Source organism: Sorex araneus, chromosome 3 (assembly GCF_027595985.1).
Source record: "Sorex araneus isolate mSorAra2 chromosome 3, mSorAra2.pri, whole genome shotgun sequence".
Lineage (NCBI taxonomy): Eukaryota > Metazoa > Chordata > Mammalia > Eulipotyphla > Soricidae > Sorex > Sorex araneus.
This window is the reverse complement of record NC_073304.1, coordinates 93,587,441-93,607,393: the sequence shown is the minus strand read 5'-3', so window position 1 is coordinate 93,607,393 and position 19,953 is coordinate 93,587,441. Positions and strand designations below refer to the sequence as shown.

The following is a 19,953-nucleotide window of genomic DNA, read 5'->3' as shown; positions in this document are numbered from 1 at the left end:
ATGTCACAGAAGCACTCTGTTAGATGGAATTAAAATATGGTGGAATTCTGGCTTCTCTACACCCTATTTAAATATTCATAGGAATGGTGACATTAGAGGATAGATCAGCTGGTCTATGGTCCAATCAGCAAGGCAAATTGGTTGACTGAAAATTCGGATTGGGTGGCAAGTTCTCTTTCTTTTCCTTACTAGAAGGATGGTTGCTAAGAGAGAATGAGAAAACTGAAGGATATCCTTGAAAAATACCACCTTCACTCTTTTTTTGTGGTTCCAAGCATAAAGCACATGCTCCTCTACTGAGCTACTTCCACATCCTGTTCCTTTGCTTCATTCAACAAAATATCTCACTAGTGCCCTCGGGGTTGTGTTTTTGCATATGCTTGCATATTTCAGGAGAAGTAGCACTATTGTTTGCGAGCGGGCACAAGTAACATCTCCATTGTGAGACTCGTTACTGTTTTTGCCATATCGATTACGCCATGGGTAGCTTGCCAGGCTCTGCCGTGCTTCGGGAGAAGTATTATCATTAAACCCACTCCATGTGTGCTCTTCTTTTCAAGGTAAGGACCAAGGACCACGTTTTTGATAATGTTGGCCATCTTATCCGCTATCACATGGATAATAGTCTGCCAATCATCTCTTCTGGAAGCGAAGTGAGCCTTAAGCAACCAGTAAGAAAAGGTAATAATCCAGGACTTATGCATCTGAGCAACTGACACCATGGCTGTGCCATCCTGCTGACATTTCAAGAAATGCCTTTTGGGAAAGGACACAAACGATAGTTCCAGTTTGGTTTCTAGATAAGATAGATCCCAGACTGTGAAGTGCATCTTTCCAGGATCCTCGTGGACTGGGTCTTTTATAAAACAAAGAACTAACAGAAATTCATTTTCAGAAAGTGTACATCAGATTAGGGGGATACGGATTCATCCATGTGAAGAGAAGTTAAACATAAGCACGGATGTCACTTTTATAAGGGCCATATTGCATTGATAACAAGCTAAAAAAGCACAATTAAAATTTTCTCATGCTAAAGACAACTTGAGTGAACTGCCGGGGCAGTGGTATGTGCCTTTTAACCTTTGGGGACATTTTCATATTGGGGAAGATTAGTTCTAAGTGTCTTCATGTTCTATAACTACAGAACCATTTGCCAAAAAGTCTTCTCTTGTTACAAAAATTAGAAGCAATTTGCTTGATAGTTATTGGTTTTAGTACATTTTCTGTTTAGTAGCATGTTCACTGCAATATTAAAATAAAGTTGATATTGAATTCGGGCTATGCCTGTGACGGTGGGCTCAGTGCCACTGAGAATGTTGGTCTGTTTCATGGATCTGTCCATTTGCTTGTTAAAGGATTTAGGTACAAATTCTTGACTTGGTGCTTCCCAAAGTTGGGTATCCGGATGTTCTGTATGCAGCTTGTAACATACTGAAGAAGCCAAATGAATCTGTCATTTCTAATCTCATCTTATTTATCCTTCCTTCTCACTCTATCACCCGCACCCTCACCCCTACCCCACTATGAATTTAAAATCAGAGAAACCATTGTCCTTCACATTCAATGTTCAGATTGGTTTCATTCTCATTTAAGTGCAGAATTTATGTGGAAGTATGGGGAGAGATTCTATTGACTAGCTCTGACTGAATCTCAATCCCTTGCCTACATGTACCCTTAGCACCCTTTCCAGACATTATCAGAACAAAAAGCAGAAATGAGAAAACATATCGAACAAATCAGTTAGCACAGTTTGCCCCCATGGTAAATGGAAGCTTGGTAAATGAAAATTGGTCATTAAATGCAACATAGAGAAAAGTGTTAGATTGCGGCACATCAGTGTGACCTTGGACAAGTTGCAGACCACTGTCTGGACCCCACTTTCCTTGTTTATAAAATAAGCAAACTAGGGGCTGGAGTGATAGTACAGTATGTAGAGTGTTTTCCTTGCATGCTCAGACAGGTTCTGGGAATCATCCCATATGGTTCCCAGAGCACTGCCAGGAATAATTCCTTCGAACAGATCCAGGGGTAACCCCACCCCTTATTTTGATGGGGCCCCCAAATGAACAAATAGACAAAAAACCCAAACAAACAACAACAACAACAACAAAACTCAAAGGGAAAAACAAGTAGGCTGGGCTAGAGGAAATCAGATCTATTTTAGTCATAACATGGTATATCTCTAAAAACAAGTTCCCTGTTTGTTTGGGATTAATGTCTGTATAATTAAGGTGAAAAATTCTATTTCCCTACCCCCACTTTAGTCTATAACTGTATTCCAGAATGAATGGGACATCTGAGATCAGATATTGGATGCCTAAAGCTTTTCAGTCAAAGCATGGATATTTTGGAAAAGTAGAAGTAATTACAGGAGAAGTGGGTTTGTGTGTTTTGAGTAGCACTAAAGGGTGTCAGTCCTTTACTTCACTTTCATATCGAGATATAGCCGTGATTTGAGAAGGCTTTTGTTTGTTTTTCTGAAATTATTTGGACAGTTGCCTTAACTCCATTTCATTTTGGCTAAGTAGATACAACTTACTGTTTGCAATTTTGACAGATTTGCTAGGATTTAAATAAAACATGGGAGACTTCTTTGCATAGAAATCATTGGAAATCAAGCACAGTCAACTTTAATATTTTTATGTAAAGGCTTATGGCTCTATTTTACTTCTAGTGTATTTAATTTCTTAGATATGTTTGTTTCCTTGTATACAACTAGGAAATAATGCATTTTTCCATGAATTTTTCATATGCCCTAATTCTTGACTATCTGCCCTCATAAAGGGGATTGCCTTGGGTATATATATCATAGATACTTATGGTTAGAGACCGTGATCAGAGACAGAACAGGACTGTGGTTTAGTCTCACTGAATAAAATGCTAAATGGGTAGCAAACAAAGGGATTCCTGTAAAAATTGAAGCTGAGAGTATTAAAAATGTGAGAAGTACATATGGATAATCAGTATTTGACTATAATGGTATAATAGTTGGGCAAATACTGTGCTTCAAAATATTATGAACACAAAACACAATGAAGCAACAGCAGAAAATTTGCTTGCATGCTATTTCAATGACACACTTATCTTTTGTCTTCAAGTGGAAATTAATTTGCTTATAAAAATCTGTAAAAACACTTTTCAAAAAAATAAATGATTATTGCTTTGTGACAAATGATAGCCTATGCCTGATGTTTGGGGTTTGGGACTTTTGTCATTCTAGGATGTATCAGGTTCTGACATGAAACAGATGGCTCCTTTAAATGAGGTAATTAGAGAAGAGTTCATAAAGAGATGCTTTCCAAAGCTGTGAGCAGACAGTGGGGTGACCATACGGGAGAATCTAGAGCCCTGGAACCCTTAAAGGGGGAAGGAGGGGAGCAACAATGGAGATGGAAAGAGTTGTGGGCTGGAGAGATAGTACAGCAGAGAGGGTACTTGCCTTGCATGCTGCTGACCAAAGTTTGGTCCCTCAATCCATATGGACTCCCAAGTCCATGCAGGCATGATCTCTGAGCTCAGGACCAGGAGTAAGCCCTGAGCACCTCCTGGTGTGGTGCACAGACAAAAATTAAATAAAAATAAAAAGAGATGGAGAGAGAGCTGTGTGAAAGACTACCTTTGGGGACTTGTGATGATGTGCAGCGGAGAGACTCAACCTGCTCTAAGTGACTCCACCAAGGGATCTGGGACATTTGCTTCAATGGATGAAGGGTCATCATCATCATTATCATTATCATCATTATCATCATCATCAACATCATCATCCCGTTATTGTCGAATTTCTCGAATGGTCTCAGTAACATCTTCATTCGTCCTAGCCCTGAGATTTTAGAAGCCTCTCTCTATTTGTCCTTCCCAGTGATGCCACATTGGAGGCTCTTTCAGGGTCAGGGGAATGAGATCCATCATTGTTACTGGTTTGGGCGTATGAATACACCATGGGGAGTTTGCGAAGCTCTCCGATGTGGGCAGAAAACTCTAGGTAGCTTGCCAGGATCTTTCAGAGGGAGAACTAGACTATAAGAGAGAGTTTGGTTTTAAGTGTCTGGGTGTGGGCCATTGGTGGGATTACACAGCGCCGGGGCAGTCCCTGGGTGTGACTGCCTAGCTATTGGAAAATGGGGGACCTGGGCGGAAAAGGCCCTGCTGATCCGAGCAGGCTTGGAGGTCTCAAACCCGGTTCCCACACACCTGGGTTCCTCTGCCAGTACCTTCATGCGTGAGGCTCGGGATGAAGGGCAGTCTCAACAAATGGTACTAGAACAATTGGACATCTGGAGCAAAGAGTGAGTGCAAATGAACTGGAGATTTACATGTAAAATGTAAAACTTAAACATTTAGGAAAGAGACATAGGAAGAGAAACCGGAGACCTCACCCTGGGCTGGGTGGACTCCTAGAGAAGCTTGGGAGAGTCTCTCAGCTGGATCCTGCAGAGACTGTCCTCAGATGGTCTCAGGCTATGGTGAAGGCAGAACCATGCACTGGGCTGGGCTGACCCTGGGACAGAGTTCGCTGACTGACTGAACTGCAGCACAGCTATCTGGAGAGTCTGTGCATCTTTATATATTGCAGAACCCATGACCTGTGGATGAACACAGAGGCCTACTATGACTGTCCCTCCACCAAAAGCATGCACTGTTCACATGCCAGAACCTGGAAACAACCCGAGTGCCTGAGAGCAGACAATAAACTATGGCATTGTATAGATATACAATGGAATACTACACAGTGGTTAGAACATATGAAGTCATGAAATTTGCTTATGAATGGATGGATGTGGAGAATATCATGCTGAATGAAATAAGTCAGAAGGAGAGAGAGAGACATTAGAATGACTGCATTCATTTGCGGGATATGAAAAAAAAATAGTATGAAAGTAACACCCAAGGACAGTAGAAACAAGGGCCAGGAGGATTTGTCCATGGTTGGAAGCCTGCCTAAATAGGGCTGGGGGGGGGAGGGCAGTTGGAATAGAGAAGGGACTATTATGACAATGATGGTAGGAAGAGATCTGTCTGGATGGGAGATGTGTGCTGAAGTGGGTAAAGGACCAAACATGATAGCCTCTCAGTATCTGTATTGCAGACCATAATGCACAAAAGCAGAGAAAGAGAGAAACAGAGAGAGAGAGAGACAGAGAGAGACAGAGAGAGAGGGAGAGAGAGAGACAGAGAGAGAGTGAAGAAAAGCACCTACCATAGAGGCAGACTGTGGAGGGGAGGGAGTGGCAGGAGGGAAACTGGGGACATTCTTGATAGGAAATGTACACTGGTGGAGGGATGGGTATTGGAACATTGTATGACTGAAACCTGATCATGAAAGCTTTGTAACTGTGTATCTCACAGTGATTCAATTAAAAAAAGAAAAAAAGACACAGGAGAAAATCTTCAGGATATAAGGCTAAGTAAAGGGCTTTAAACTTGACATGGTCCATTAAAAATAAAACAATATAATATATACATATATGTGTATACACACAAATAGATATATGACTTCTAGTTATGAATTTTGCTCTGTGAAAGAGGATGAAGGACAAATTTTAGACTGGGAGATATTTGAAAAACACCTAATCCAATAAGGGTCTAATTCCCAGAATTGATATGGAAAGCTCCATAACGCTTAAACTCAGTAGTGAAAAGAATTGAAGCTAGAAAATGGGAAAACTACAAACTGACATTTCACTGGAGCTATATAGGTGGCAAATAAGCACTTAAAATATGTCCAACATCAGCCAACAGGGAAATGCAAATTAATACCACAGTAAGGTCTGAACACATGCCTAAAAGAATGGGTCAAAAGAGAAGTGACAACAGTGCTAAATGCTAATGAGGAGGAAGTAGATTATATGTACATTATAATGCTGGCTGTAATGAGAAGGGAGTAGATTATATATCCTGGTAGCATTGTCTGTAGCACTGTTGTCCCATTCATCCATTTGCTTGAGCGGGCACCAGTAACGTCTCCATTGTGAGACTTGTTGTTACTGCCTTTGGTATATTGAATACGCCACGAGTAGCTTGCCAGGCTCTGTTGTGAGGGCAGGATAATTTCGGTAGCTTGCCGGGCTCTCTAAGAGAGGGATGGAGGAATCGAACCTGGGTCGGTCTCGTGCAAGGCAAACGCCCTACCTGCTGTGCTATCGCTCCAGCCCTGGTGAGAACACATCCTGGTGAGAACACAAAATATTACAGTCACTCTCAAAAAAAAATATTACAGTCACTCTCAAAAAGTTTGATAGTTGATTTAGAAAGGAAATGCACAGGTAATATTATAGCCAGAAATTCTACACGTGAGATTGATCACAGAGCAATGAAACTTATGCTCATAATAAACCTTTGTTGATTTGTGAATATTCCAAAGAAATTTTCTCCTTTTATGGAAATAAAACCAACACAGAATCAAAAAAAAAAAGAAAATTTACATTCATATGAAAATATGCACAGAAAATGTCCATTATAGTTTTGTTCATAGTAAACTATTCTAAACTGGAAACAACCAAGATAGATATTCATCCTGCAGGTAAATGCTTAAGCAAATAGTGATATTATCCATACTACAGCTAAGCAGACTATTATTCTTCAATAAAAGGGAAATTCTTATTACTAGATGCAACTTTATGGTCTCTGTTTCAGAGAGACCATAGGCTTATGCACATAAAATAAAAGCCACTTCCAGCATTAGATATACACGCACAATATGAGGCTTCTCAAGAAGAGGAGAGAGGAAAAGAGCATAAATTGGTCCTTGGGCTTTTACCCAAAGTTTTCTCCTGGAAACTGGAAGAGAGAAGCACGTCAAACCACTTTAAAATACATATTCCATCATTGGACTATACTAACTTTTCTTTTCTTTCTTTCTTTTTTTTTTTTTTTTTTTTTTTTGCTTTTTGGGTCACACCCAGCGATGCTCAGGGGTTACTCCTGGCTTTGCACTCAGGAATTACTCCTGGCAGTGCTTGGGGGACCATATGGGATGCCGGGGATCGAACCCGGGTTGGCTGCGTGCAAGGCGAACGCCCTACCCGCTGTGCTATCGCTCCAGCCCCCGGACTATACTAACTTTTCAAGTGAACATTTGCACTAAGAGCTGAGATTTTCTTACAAATGTTGTATTTTACCTACATGTATTGCATATTTTTGTAACCATTTATAGGCCAGTTTTTAAATCTTGTGTGGATACTATTTTCTTTCCTTTGTCATTGACTGTATATTGCAAGAACCAGAAGTGTGTGACATGCAGAAACGTCTGCACTTCATGTTCAAATAGAATTCTTGCAGCTCTGATCTTTCTTGAATGGCATCATCACTCCTAATACCTTTTAGTATATTTCTGATGAAGAAAACTTTTTGTGATTGAAAATTCTAAATATTAAATCCAGATAACTGTCATTCACACTCTTTTGGCCAAAGATCACTGAAAAGATCAACTGCCTCACATACCTTTCATCCCTCAATCTCTACATTTAAAAATAAATTATTGATAAAATAAAATAATAAAAAATAAAAAGAAATTATTTTAAGGAAAAACAATTCAGTGATGATAAAGAACTGAAAAGGAGATATAGGAATTGCTGGGGTTGCAGCAATAGTGCAGTTGATAGGGGACTTTCTTTGCATGTGACCAACCAGGGTTTGATCCCTGGCATCACATATGGTCCCTCAAACCCAAGAACTAGGAGTAACTCCTAAGTGTTGCCCCAAATAAAACAAAAGAAAAAAAAGAAAAAGAAACTGTTGACTTACATCTAAAGAGGACAAAAATCTCATAAGATTCTATATTCCAAAATGTTCAATAGCCAAAATCTGAAAAAAAAAAACCGGAGTGCCCAAAAACAGATGACTGGTTAAAGAAACTTTGGTACAGCTACACAATGGTATACTATGCAGCTGTTAGAAAAGATGAAGTCATAAAATTTGCATATAAGTGGATCAACATGGAAAGTATCATGTTAAGTGAAATGAGTCAGAAAGAGAGAAACAGACATAGAAAGATCATACTTATCTGTGGAATATAAAATAACAGAGTGGGAGACTGACACCCAAGAATAGTAGAGATAAGGACCAGGAGGTCTGCCCCACAGCTTGGAAACTGACTTCACATGCTGCGAGATAAGGCAGCTCAGATAGAGAAGGGAACACCAATTAGAGGATGTTGGGAGGACCAATTCAGGTTGGGAGATGCGAACTGAAAATAGACTGTAGAAGGAACATGAAGGCCACTCAATACCTTTGTTGCAAACTACAAGACCCAAAAGGAGAGAGAACAAAAGGAATGCCCTGCCGCAGAGGCAGGTGGGGTGGTGAGGGATGGGGTGGGGATGGATACTGGGATCATTGGTGGAGGTGAATGGGCACTGGTGGAGAGACCAGTAAACACCCATCTCTATATCACTATATGAGTGAAATACAAACACAAAAGTTCATAAGTTTGTAACTGTATATCACAGTGATTCTCTAATAAAAAATTTTTTTTAAAGTCTGATAAAAATAAAAAAACTTTTAAACCTCTCTTGCCCGCATGTCTTCCCCGGGGCCCCTGGAAGGGGATGGGCTCCAGTTTTCCTCCCCACCCCAAGCAGAGCTCCCAGCAGCCGAAGACCACCGGAACCTAGCTACAACCATGCTTGAGGCCCCTCTCCTCACATTTGGACAGGCCTCACGAATGAAGGTACCGGCAGAGGAACCCAGGTGTGTGTAATCCCATCAACGGCCAACATCCAGAGAGAGACTTAAAAGCAAGCTCCCAGAAGCGATATCTTGTAACCTGCTTCTCCCTCTGGGAGAAACTGGCGAGCTTCTGAGAGTTTCCTGCCCACAGGGGACAGTCTTGCAAGCTTCCCATGGTGTATTCATATGCTAAATCCAGTAACAAGCTGGATCTCATTCCCCTGACCCTGAAGAGCCCCCAGTGCGACATGGTTGGGAGGGCCGAGTCAAGAGAGACTTCTAAGATCTCAGGGAAAGGACGAATGGAGAGGTTACTGAGCCCACTCCAGAAATCGACGATTAATGGGATTTTGTGATTCGTGTGAATTGTATTACTTGCCTTGGTGCTAAGGAGCGATAGCACAGCAGGTAGGGCGTTTGCCTTGCACGTGGCCGACCCGGGTTTGATTCCTCCACCCCTCTTGGAGAGCCTGGCAAGTTACCAAGAGTATCCTGCCCGCATGACAGAGCCTGGCAAGCTACCCGTGACGTATTTGGTATGCTAAAAACAGTAACAACAAGTCTCACAATGGAGGCCTTTCTGGTGCCCGCTCAAGCAAATCAATGAACAACGGGATGACAGTGCTAAAATGCTACTTGCCTTGAGAATCTATTATCAATTACTTAAATGGAACAAAACTATAGCCAACATATTTCAGTAAAGTATAAGAAATCTCTACAAGAAGAAAACATCCAACCCCATAAAAAAATGGGGTGAAGAACTGAACAGAAACTTTACCAAGGAAGAGATACGAATGGCCAAAAGGCACATGAAAAAGTGCTCTACATCACTAATCATCAGAGAGATGCAGATCAAAACAACCATGAGATACCACCTCACACCACAGAGGCTAGCACACATCCAAAAGAACAAAAGCAACCGCTGTTGGAGAGGATGTGGGGAGAAAGGGACCCTTCTACACTGCTGGTGGGAATGCCGACTAGTTCAGCCCTTTTGGAAAACAATATGGACGATTCTCAAAAAATTAGAGGTTGAAATCCCATTTGACCCAGCAATACCACTGCTGGGAATATATCCCAGAAAAGCCAAAAAGTATAGTCGAAATGACATCTGCACTTATATGTTCATCGCAGCACTGTTTACAATAGCTAGAATCTGGAAAAAACCCGAGTGCCCTAGAACAGATGACTGGTTGAAGAAACTCTGGTACATCTATACAATGGAATACTACGCAGCTGTTAGAAAAAATGAGGTCATGACGTTTGCATATAAGTGGATCAGCATGGAAAGTATGCTAAGCGAAATGAGTCAGAGAGACAGACATAGAAAGATTGCACTCATCTGTGGAGCATAGAATAATCGACTATAAGACTAACACCCAAGATTAGTAGAAATAAGTACCAGGAGGTTGTCCCCATGGCTTGGAGGCTGGTCTCTCATTCTGGGCAACTCAGAGAAGGGAACACCAAGTAAAATGTGGTCAGAGGTCATGCGGGGGAAGGGTGATGCATGCCAAATATAGACTAGAGACTGAACACAATGGCCACTGAACACCTTTATTGCAAACCACAACACCTAATCAGAGAGAGAGATCAAAAGGGAATACCCTGGCATAGTGGCAGTGTGGGGTGGGGGGGGACGGGACTGGGAAGGGCGGGAGAGATGCTGGGTTTACTGGTGGTAGGGAATGGGCACTGGTGAAGGGATGGGTTTTTGAACTTTGTATGTGGAAAACACGAGCACAAAAATGTATAAAACTGTAACTGTACCCTCACGTTGATTCACTAATTAAAAATAAATAATTAAAAAATACTGAATGTGAAAATGCAAAAAAAAAAGAAATTTCAGAAGAATTATGAATTGATGATTTTAGTAATAGATTACTAGGGATAAAAAGATTGGATCCATCATGTACTTTATTCATTAGTTTTTATAAGCCACACCCAATGGGGCTCAGGGCTTACCTCTAGTTGTGGTGCTCCAGGGATCACTCCTGCTGGTGCTCCAGAGACCATATGCTGGGCTGAGGTTGAACTGGGATGCAGCCAAGCAACCATGTACAAATCAAATGCTTTACCACCTGTACTATCTCTCCAACCCAACGAACATTTTACAAATTATGGGAGAAGCATGAAATAATGCCTTTTTAAAAAAGTTTAATTTTATGTTTATAAAGTTGTTCACAATATTTGATTACATTGACTATTTGAACACCAATCCCATCACCACATTCGGATGTTCTCATCCCAAACTCTGACCCCTGCCCCAAAGCAGTACTGAAATAATTTATTTTGTATTGTTTGTTATGAATAAACCACTGAGAATGCTCCAAAAAGGTTTCCTCAGAGCAAAGTGTGTGAAGATTGTTGTATTTCACCCAGGAACCATTCAGCCCTTCTATAAGAGATTAATAACATGTTGTGTGCTTATTATATTTGTAAAAATATATTTCCCTCTAAGATTTCCCCTCTAAGAGTGGTGACCTTCTACTTTGAACCCCACCAAATGTGGGGCGCTCCTCTTGGGATATGAATGCTGTGAGGTATAAGAGGTCCAGGGATAGGTTCCCTCATGGGTGAGGCTCGGCTTGAGTGTGTGGAGAGTAGCTGTGAGCATGGTGGCAGTTGAATTCTGGAGGTTTTTGGCTGCTGAGGGTGGTTCCCTTGGGGTAGGGAGGGGCTTCCTCATCTGTCCTCCAGGGTGCCCGAAATGAAGCAGCCTGACCTGGGGTCTGGTGGCGGCATGGCTATGGTGAGTCTGAAATCTCTCACTCACAGTAGCACTGTAGCACTGTAGCACTATCTTCCCGTTGCTCATCAATTTGCTCGAGCAGGCACCAGTAACGTCTCCATTGTGAGACTGTGGTTACTGTTTTTGGCTTATCGAATACACCACGGGTAACTTGCCAGGCCCCGCCATGCGTGCGGGATACTCTTGGTAGCTTGCCGGGCTCTCGAGTGGGATGCAGGATTCGAACCCGGGTCGGCTGCATGCAAGGCAAACGCCCTACCCACTGGGCTATTGCTCCAGTCCCAAGTCCGAAATAATGTCTGTAAATATTTGACACTATACACATTTAGTTAACCAAACTACTCACAGAAATTTAATAGATATCAAGGAAGCCAAGCAAAGATAGTTCATAATCAAGAAGCAAGAATTAAAACTCTTGAAACAAAGATCTTTGGGGAATGGGACTATTCGTAGCCTTCTTCTAAACATGGGCATTTTAATTGTCCTCAAGTGTGTATAAAGAAAACTTTGCAGTGGTACCCACATAAATGATGACAAAACATTCCTGGTAAAACTTAAGTGTGCTAATTTTAAGAATTCTAAACATAGTGTATTGCATATTTTAAGTTGCCAGGAACACAAATCTTTAAAGTTCTCATCACAAGAAAAACATTTGGTATTTGAACAATAGGAATGATTATTTTTTCAGGAAGGAATATGATCTGATTAATATGGTTTTATATTACCAAAGCTTATAAATTGTTTTCCAGAAAATTTTATTTTCACTTGCCTTGAGAATGTGTTGTCTATTATCTAAATAGAACAAATTTATAGCCCGCACATTTTAGTAAAGTATGAACAAATTTCAGGGGTATTATGAATGAATAATTTTAGTAATGGCTGATGTGACAGTGTTTGGCTTTCTGGTGTACTAGGTAGTGGGCACATGTTTGACCTCAGGATAATTCTAATAGGTAAGTCTAGTTTCTGCCCCTCACCTTACTCCAGTGTTTTTTCTTCTGACAGTTTGTGAGTTTCAGAGGCCACCCTCATCCCATACAATTTCATCTGAACTAATTACATTTGCAAAGATCCTGGTTCTAATTAAGATCAGATTCTGAGGTTTTGGCCCAGAGGACTTTTTGAAGGATGCTATTCAGCTCTTCATGATCCAAGTCAGTTCAAGTCAAGAGAGATTTTCAAGTTCAGATATCAAAGAATTCAAGGAAATGCTGAACTGTGATGGTCCCCAAATGTGAACACCAGGCATATCAGTGGTGTGCAGTGGCAGATGTTTGTGATCTTTATTCTAACCATCATTTTCCAGTCAGGGGTCATATAGCTCTTCGTGGGTTCCCAGGAGATCCCAAGTGGGGCCCCAGGGGACAATCATATAAATGAGAGGCCACGTATAAGACTACGGAGCTAATCAGTAGGACAGGCAGGACCACAGGAAGGAAATAAGGTCAGACAGGGACCAAGGCCAGAACAAAGGTTGAGAGTCAATTGTTGAGACTCTGCCAGGTAACATGCCACATGGTGGAGAGTGTATTTCCCATACTCTATAGGTAAGTGTTGTAGCCCAAGTTCTTTTATGGGCTGGAGCGATAGCACGGTGGGTAGAGCATTTGCCTTGCATGCAGCCGACCTGGGCTCAATTCCTCCGCCCCTCTCAGAGAGCCTGGCAAGCTACCAAGAGTATCCCGCCTGCAAGGCAGAGCCTGGCAAGCTACCTTCCATATGCCAAAAACAGTAATGACGAGTCTCACAATGGAGACGTTAGTGGTGCAAATTGCGTGAGCAAATCGATGAGCAAGGGGTTGACAGTGACTATTTTACTTTATGCAGTTTTGTGGAATTTTTTTTCTTCGAAATTTAAATTTTTAATTTTTTTTAGTTGAATCACCATGAGGTAGATCATTACAAAGCTTTTCATGATTGGGTTTCTGTCATACAGTGTTCCAGCATCCCTCCACAGTGTCCATTTCCCAGCACCAGTGTTCCCACTTTCCCTTCACACCCCCCAACTCCCTCTCCCACATCCCCCACAGCCTGCCTCTATGGCAGGCATTTGTCTTCTCTCTCTCATTTTCTCCCTTTTGGGCATTGTGTTTTACAGTACAGAATCTGAAAGGTTATCCTGTATTATCCTTTTGCCTATTTTCAGTACTCAATTCTTGTCCAGCATGATCATTTCTAGCTATTATTATCATACTGGTCTCTTTTCTTTCTTACCTACCCTTTGCCCCTCGAGACTTTTGGTAGATTTCAACCATTGACCAGTACTCTTGGCTCCTGTTTTCCTTGGTCTTGGATATTAGTCTCATACTAATTAAAAAATATATATATATCACAAATGGATGCAGATATTTTATATCTGTCCATCTCCTTCTGACTCATTTCACTCAGCATAATACTTTCCATGTCCATCCATTTATAGGCAAATTTCATGACTTCCTTTTTTGTGAAATCTTCTAAAAATTTAGTTGGGGGAAGGGAGCATCATTGGCCTCGCCTGTGTATGGTGCTCACTTTTGATCGAATTAGGTATGGCCAGATCTTGGTGCTGTGGGGAAGTGATAAGGCAGAGAGGTCACTATGGCTGTGGGTAGAAGCAGATTCTGTGGAGGGCATTTATCTGGCAGGCATTTGACCCACGTTGACAGGAGATATTTAGGAAGTACGGCTGAATAAATATGCTACAAATAGAATGATGTTGCTCAGTTAAACAGCACTGTTAAATACTATTTCTATATTTTTAAATATTTTTATGCATTCTTATTTCATCACTTTTAGACTCCTATGAACATTTTTCCTCACCATTTCTATTTTTCATCCCTTTTATAATCCCGTGAAAATTTTTTTCACACTTTCTAATAAGCAAGTTGAGACTGAGAGGGAATCCATAAATTATTATGGACAAGAGCTCATAGCTAAGAGAGCTGGAATTTGAACTCAGATATTTTTAATTTTAATTAAAAACTCATTTTTTTCTGGGCTAAAGAGAGAGTACAATGGGCGAGTCACTTGCCTTGCATGCAGCTGACCTGGATTCAATCCCTGGCATATTTGGTTCCCTCAGGCCTGCCAGGAGAGAGACAGAAGTGAGCCCTGAGTTCAGCTGGATGTGGTCCAAAAACAAAATAACAAAAAATAAAATAAAATGATTTCCACCTTCCCTTTTGTTGTTGTTTGGCATTGTAATGCCCCTGGGCTGCATAAAGCTTGGTGTTGGTATTTACACCTTTGGCTGTGGTCCTAACTGGCCTCACTACTGCCACATATTTCATTGTGTAGGCACATGGGGTTGTAAACATTAGTTGTGGCCAGACACTGGTGGCGAGGAAGGTCCCAAAGAGCAGCACTGTGTTTGTAGGTGGCACAACTCAAGCCTAACATCTGCTAGGCAAACCGTGTCCTAGACCTTTGGATCTCTTTTGAATTTAGTGCTCTTGGGACGATATAGTCCTCCTTATTTCTACATGACATTGCTGAGACTTGATAATTTTGGGGGGCAGGCACACCCATTTGGGCTCAGGCCTTAATTCTGAATGTGCTCAGGGATCACTGCGGACAGAACTCGGGGCACCATGTGGAGTGCTGGGGACTGAATCTGAGTCAGCTGTGTAAGAAGCAAACACTCTACCCACTGTACTGTCTGCCCAGCCCTCTTCAACTTGTGAATTTTTGATGTCAAAGAGAAGGTAGAAAAAGGGAGGAAGGATGATTTAGTGTCACCTTTATAAATGCTTCCGAATCGGAGGGATCACATTTCGCCAACATGTCCCTTAAACAGGTCTGGTAGAGGTGGTGTCCTGCCCAGCTCACAGGTATGTTTGTTTTAAAAATGCAAGACAAACATTGACCTATTACAAATAGTCTTCTGTCCAGCATTCAAGATCTTTGGCAGGTTTTCCTTTTACTCCATATTTTTTTGGTGGGGGAATGAGGGCGGGTTATGACCAGTATTGCTCAGGAATTATTCCTGGCTCCATGCTCAAGGATCATTCCTGGAAGGGCTTGGGTGCTGGGGATTAAGCCCTGGTCTGCTGTGTGGAAGACAAAATGTCTTCCCTGCTGTGCTATCTCTCTGGTCTCTCAAATTTCATTTTTAAAGGCAAGGGACTTTATTTTATTTTATTTTGCTTCTTGGATCACACCCGGCAATGAACAGGGGTTACTCCTAACTCTGCACTCAGGAATTACTTCTGGCGGTGCTCAGGGGACCATGTGGGATGCTGGAAATAAACCTGGGTTGGCCCTGTGCAAGGCAAAAACCCTACCCGCTGTGCTATCGCTCCAGTCCCAGAACTTTCACTGTCACTGTCACTGTCATCCCGTTGCTCATCGACTTGTTTGAGCGGGCACAGTAATGTCTCTCATTGTGAGACTTATTGTTACTGTTTTTAGCATATCGAATATGCCATGGGTAGCTTGCCAGGCTCTGCTGTGCAGGCACGATACTCTCAGTAGCTTGCCAGGCTCTCAGAGAGGGACAGAGGAATCGAACTCAGGTCGGCCGCGTGAAAGGAGAATGCCCTACCGCTGTGCTATTGCTCCAGCCTCCCGGAACTTTATTTTTATTCATTTATTTTTTATTTTTTAGCTTTTTTGGTCACGCCCCGCGATGCACAGGGGTTACTCCTGTGTCTGCACTCAGGAATTACCCCTGGCAGTGCTCAGGAGACTATATGGGATGCTGGGAATGGGACCCAGGTTGGCTTTGTGCAAGGCAAATGCCCTACCCGCTGTGCTATCGCTCCAGCCCCCTGGAACTTTATCTTTCTTTCTCTCTTTCTCTCTCTCTCTCTCTCTTTCTTTCTTTCTTTCTTTCTTTCTTTCTTTCTTTCTTTCTTTCTTTCTTTCTTTCTTTCTTTCTTTCTTTCTTTCTTTCTTTCTTTCTTTCTTTCTTTCTTTCTTTCTTTCTTTCTTTCTTTCTTTCTCTCTCTTTCTTTCTCTCTCTCTCTTTCTCTCTCTCTCTTTCTCTCTTTCTTTCTTTCTTTCTTTCTTTCTTTCTTTCTTTCTTTCTTTCTTTCTTTCTTTCTTTCTTTCTTTCTTTCTTTCTTTCTTTCTTTCTTTCTTTCTTTCTTTCTTTCTTTCTTTCTTTCTTTCTTTCTTTCTTTCTTTCTTTCTTCTTTCTTTCTTTCTTTTTCTTTCCTTGTCACACCCGGCGATGCACAGGGGTTACTCCTGGCTCTGCACTCAAGAAATTACCTCTGGCAGTGCTCAGGGGACCATATGGGATGCTGGGAATCAAACCTAGGTTGGCTTTGTGCAAGGCAAATGCCCTACCTGCTGTGCTATCGCTCCAGCCTCGGGACTTTGTTTTTAGACCTACACCCTTGGTGGTTAAATTTTGCTAAAGTATTTTCTATGGATTTAGAGATAGAGGAGCTGGATTTAACTTCCAGCCCTCTTGCACAATAGAGGTATAGATTTGGACAAGATTTTTGGGGTGATTTTTCTCCTCCTATGGATTGGAATACTAACCCCTGCCCTAGCCCCTCACAGGCATATCATGAGCACAAAATAAGCTAGCATCTGTGAAATATAACTCACGTGGTAAGAACTGAATGGGATTACCAAAGCTGTCTCATTATGTGATCTCTCCCTTGCACCTTTTATGCTTTCCTCTCTCTAAGAAACTAACAGTTTGTGGCCAGGGTCACGTTGTGTACTTGCCAGGGCTTTCTATCTTAACCCTGAGCACAGGATGCTAACAGCTTGTGAAAAGTCTCCAAGCCTAGTTCTCACTAATGAACAGACACCTTGGTTCAGGTTTCAATAACTGCCACAGCCTGAGTCCTCCTGGTGCCCCCACCCTCTGTCCCCTACCCCTGCACAAAAGCCTTTTCACTTTTCCACTCATTAATTTATCCAACACATTTAGTACTCATTAATTTATACAACACATTTAGTTGGAACATCTACCAAGGACCATCATAAAAGATACAAGATGCATAAGAACCAAATGCCTCCATGTATTATCGTTGGATTGAACAAACAACTAATTATAAACTAATTATAATAGTAAGCACTATTATAGAGAGGTAGTACAGGTGGGAAGGTGTTTGCCTTGTCTGCCACTGACCTTGGTTCAGATCTAGCAAAAATAGCCCCCTACCTACAGCTGGGTATGGCCAAGAAGACATGCATACAGGGCACAGATGTGGCAAATATCAGTTCTGCCAAGGAAGGAAGGGTGTGTCAGAAAAACAGCCGAGGAGCTTATCTATCTTGTGGACTGAGTAGGTGGAGAAGTGCAATTTGGGGGAGAGAAACACTAGCAAAAAATAAAAGCACTCTGGGAATGTTGGGATGCATAGTCAGGGATTGTCCTTATTCTGTTTCTCTGAATGGAGTGGGTTATGTTCCAGAACCCCATACACTAGTGGGTAAGGCTTTAGGGGTTGTCGATCCATTCTTTATTTGTTTATTTGTTTGTTTGGGCACACCTGGCAGTACTTGGGACTTAGTCGTGGCTCTGCATTCAGCAATAACTCCTGGCAGGCTCAAGGGACCATATTGGGATGCGGAGGATTGAGCTCTGATTGGCCAAGTGCGAGGGAAGTGCCCTACCTGATGTACTATCACTTTGGCCCCGGAGTGATCTAGATTGATAGATAATTGCCAATTAGTATCACAGGTGCATGAAATTGCTGGAACAAAGGGAAATTATCCAAATTATAAAGCCTCACAAGCAACCATTTGGCTCCATTTTAGTATGTATGAGTAAGGCTTAAAAGAAAATGTGAATTAGGTGTTTGCTGGAATTCTTTCAACACGAGAGGTACATTCCCCCATGGGTGTTACTGCAGACAGAGCACTGCCGTCGAATTAACAGGGATGTATACCTGGGAAGAAATTCAGGTAGTGAAATATAGGTGTGGAAACATTTGCTGTTTATTGGTAATTAAAGGAACAAATATAAAGTAGATGGGACCTGGTATGCAAGGGACTATTGAAAGGACAGGAGAGAGCTCAATGGACTCACAGAGAGAACTTGGCATAACAGGAGCATTGCATCGTGAGCAATCCCCAGAGCAAGGAGGTAGGTGTCTTCCCCTGTACCCCAACCTCCCGACACACACACATCACACATACAAACACACACACACACACACACACACTGTTATTTTGGAACTCACACACATACGCCTCCTTTCAGGAAAAACAAGAAGGAAAAAACAAAAAGGTTGTTAATTTGCAACTCTCTCTCTCTCTCTCTCTCTCTCTCTCTCACACACACACACACACACACACACAAACACACACACACACCTTCTTTCAGGAAAAAACAAGAAGGTTGTTATTTCGAAACTCACACACACACAAATACAAAATGATTGTTTGGGAACTCAGAAACAAAACGGTTGTTTGGGAACTCAGAAGGGCCGAATTGCAAACACACACACACACACACACACACACACACAAACACACACAAAGGGTCGAATTGCACACACACACACACACACGGGTCGAATTGCGTGGGGAAAAGTGAGGTGCGAGATGTGCTGCAGTGGAGAAATGGGACTACAGAGTGGAAAAACGCTACGACTGGGCGGGCAAGAGTAACTGCCTCCGTCTCCAAGGACCAAGTGGTGAGAGACACGCTAAGGGAGCTGTGCAAAGAGCTTGGTGCCTGGGTGTCTCTAGGCAACCGATAAACCCGCCCTCTAAGAATCATCCTTTCGTGATTGGCTGAGGAATTCACCAATGGGTGCACAGGAGCAGATTCCCGCCACCTCTGGCGCCCGCTTTCAAACAGCCGGACCTTTGCAACTGCGGGCGGAATTCTCAACCTAGCTTGAGAGAGGCGAAGACTTCTGTCTCTATACCCCGCCCCGACACGGTAGTCCCCGCCCACAAACGCTAGTCTCTAGACGGCGATTGGAGGAGGCCGCTGCTTCTCAATGGCTTCAGCTCTCCGGTTCGGTTGTGACAAGGAAGGAACTTCAGAATTGGAGACTAACTTAAAGGGGTTTGCTCAAAGTTGGTCTCTGGCCCGGGCTAGAATTTCCGGGCGGTGACAGCACCGGTGCTCTCAGGTGAGTTTTCCTTCGCTGCTGAGCGAAGGGGATGAAGTTAGAAGAGGTGTAGGGCCCTGGGGATCTTGGCTGAGGCTTTCCGAAGGACAAGCTGCCCCCTCCCCAAATCCCGCAATGATGGACTACCCGCTCCACCTGGGACTTTAAAGTGTAGTGGAGACCCTTCCTCACTACCGAGAAGGGGCGCCTGGGAAGCCCTTCTCGCCTCTTCCCCTGGGGACGGTCGCGGGGGTCGCCCAGGCGCGGTGCCTGCCTCACAGTGGCTGCTTTGTACACGTGTGTTTGACCGAGTACGTGTGACTGGCAGCCCGAGCAAGCCGGCGGCAGTCCCTGCAGCTCTGATCTCGCGGTACCCATTATTCTTGCAGTGCTTGACGCCAAAGTTCCTTGGTAAGGCCACTTCTTTTTATCTGTGGTTGTTACCTGGCTCCGTCATCTGGGCGCTCTGACTCGATTCCGACTCGTGCAAACTGCTGTCTTGGGTACTGAGCACAAAGGCTTGTC

The 19,953-nt window shown here is 42.6% G+C and overlaps 2 protein-coding genes across 2 annotated transcripts in view; both read left to right on the top strand.

The window, feature by feature from the left end:
- Positions 1-3,172, top strand: part of SHC4 (SHC adaptor protein 4) — a 147,527-nt gene extending 144,355 nt beyond the window's left edge. Inside the window, exon 11 of the mRNA XM_055131722.1 lies at positions 561-3,172. Coding sequence (XP_054987697.1) covers positions 561-716 — 156 coding nt within the window. The 3' untranslated portion in view covers positions 717-3,172. The remainder of the gene's footprint in view (positions 1-560) is intronic.
- Positions 3,173-19,355: 16,183 nt separating this feature from the next.
- Positions 19,356-19,953, top strand: part of CEP152 (centrosomal protein 152) — a 103,871-nt gene continuing 103,273 nt past the window's right edge. The window contains exon 1 of the mRNA XM_055132063.1: positions 19,356-19,449. The gene's annotated coding sequence lies outside the window, so the exon portion shown is untranslated. The remainder of the gene's footprint in view (positions 19,450-19,953) is intronic.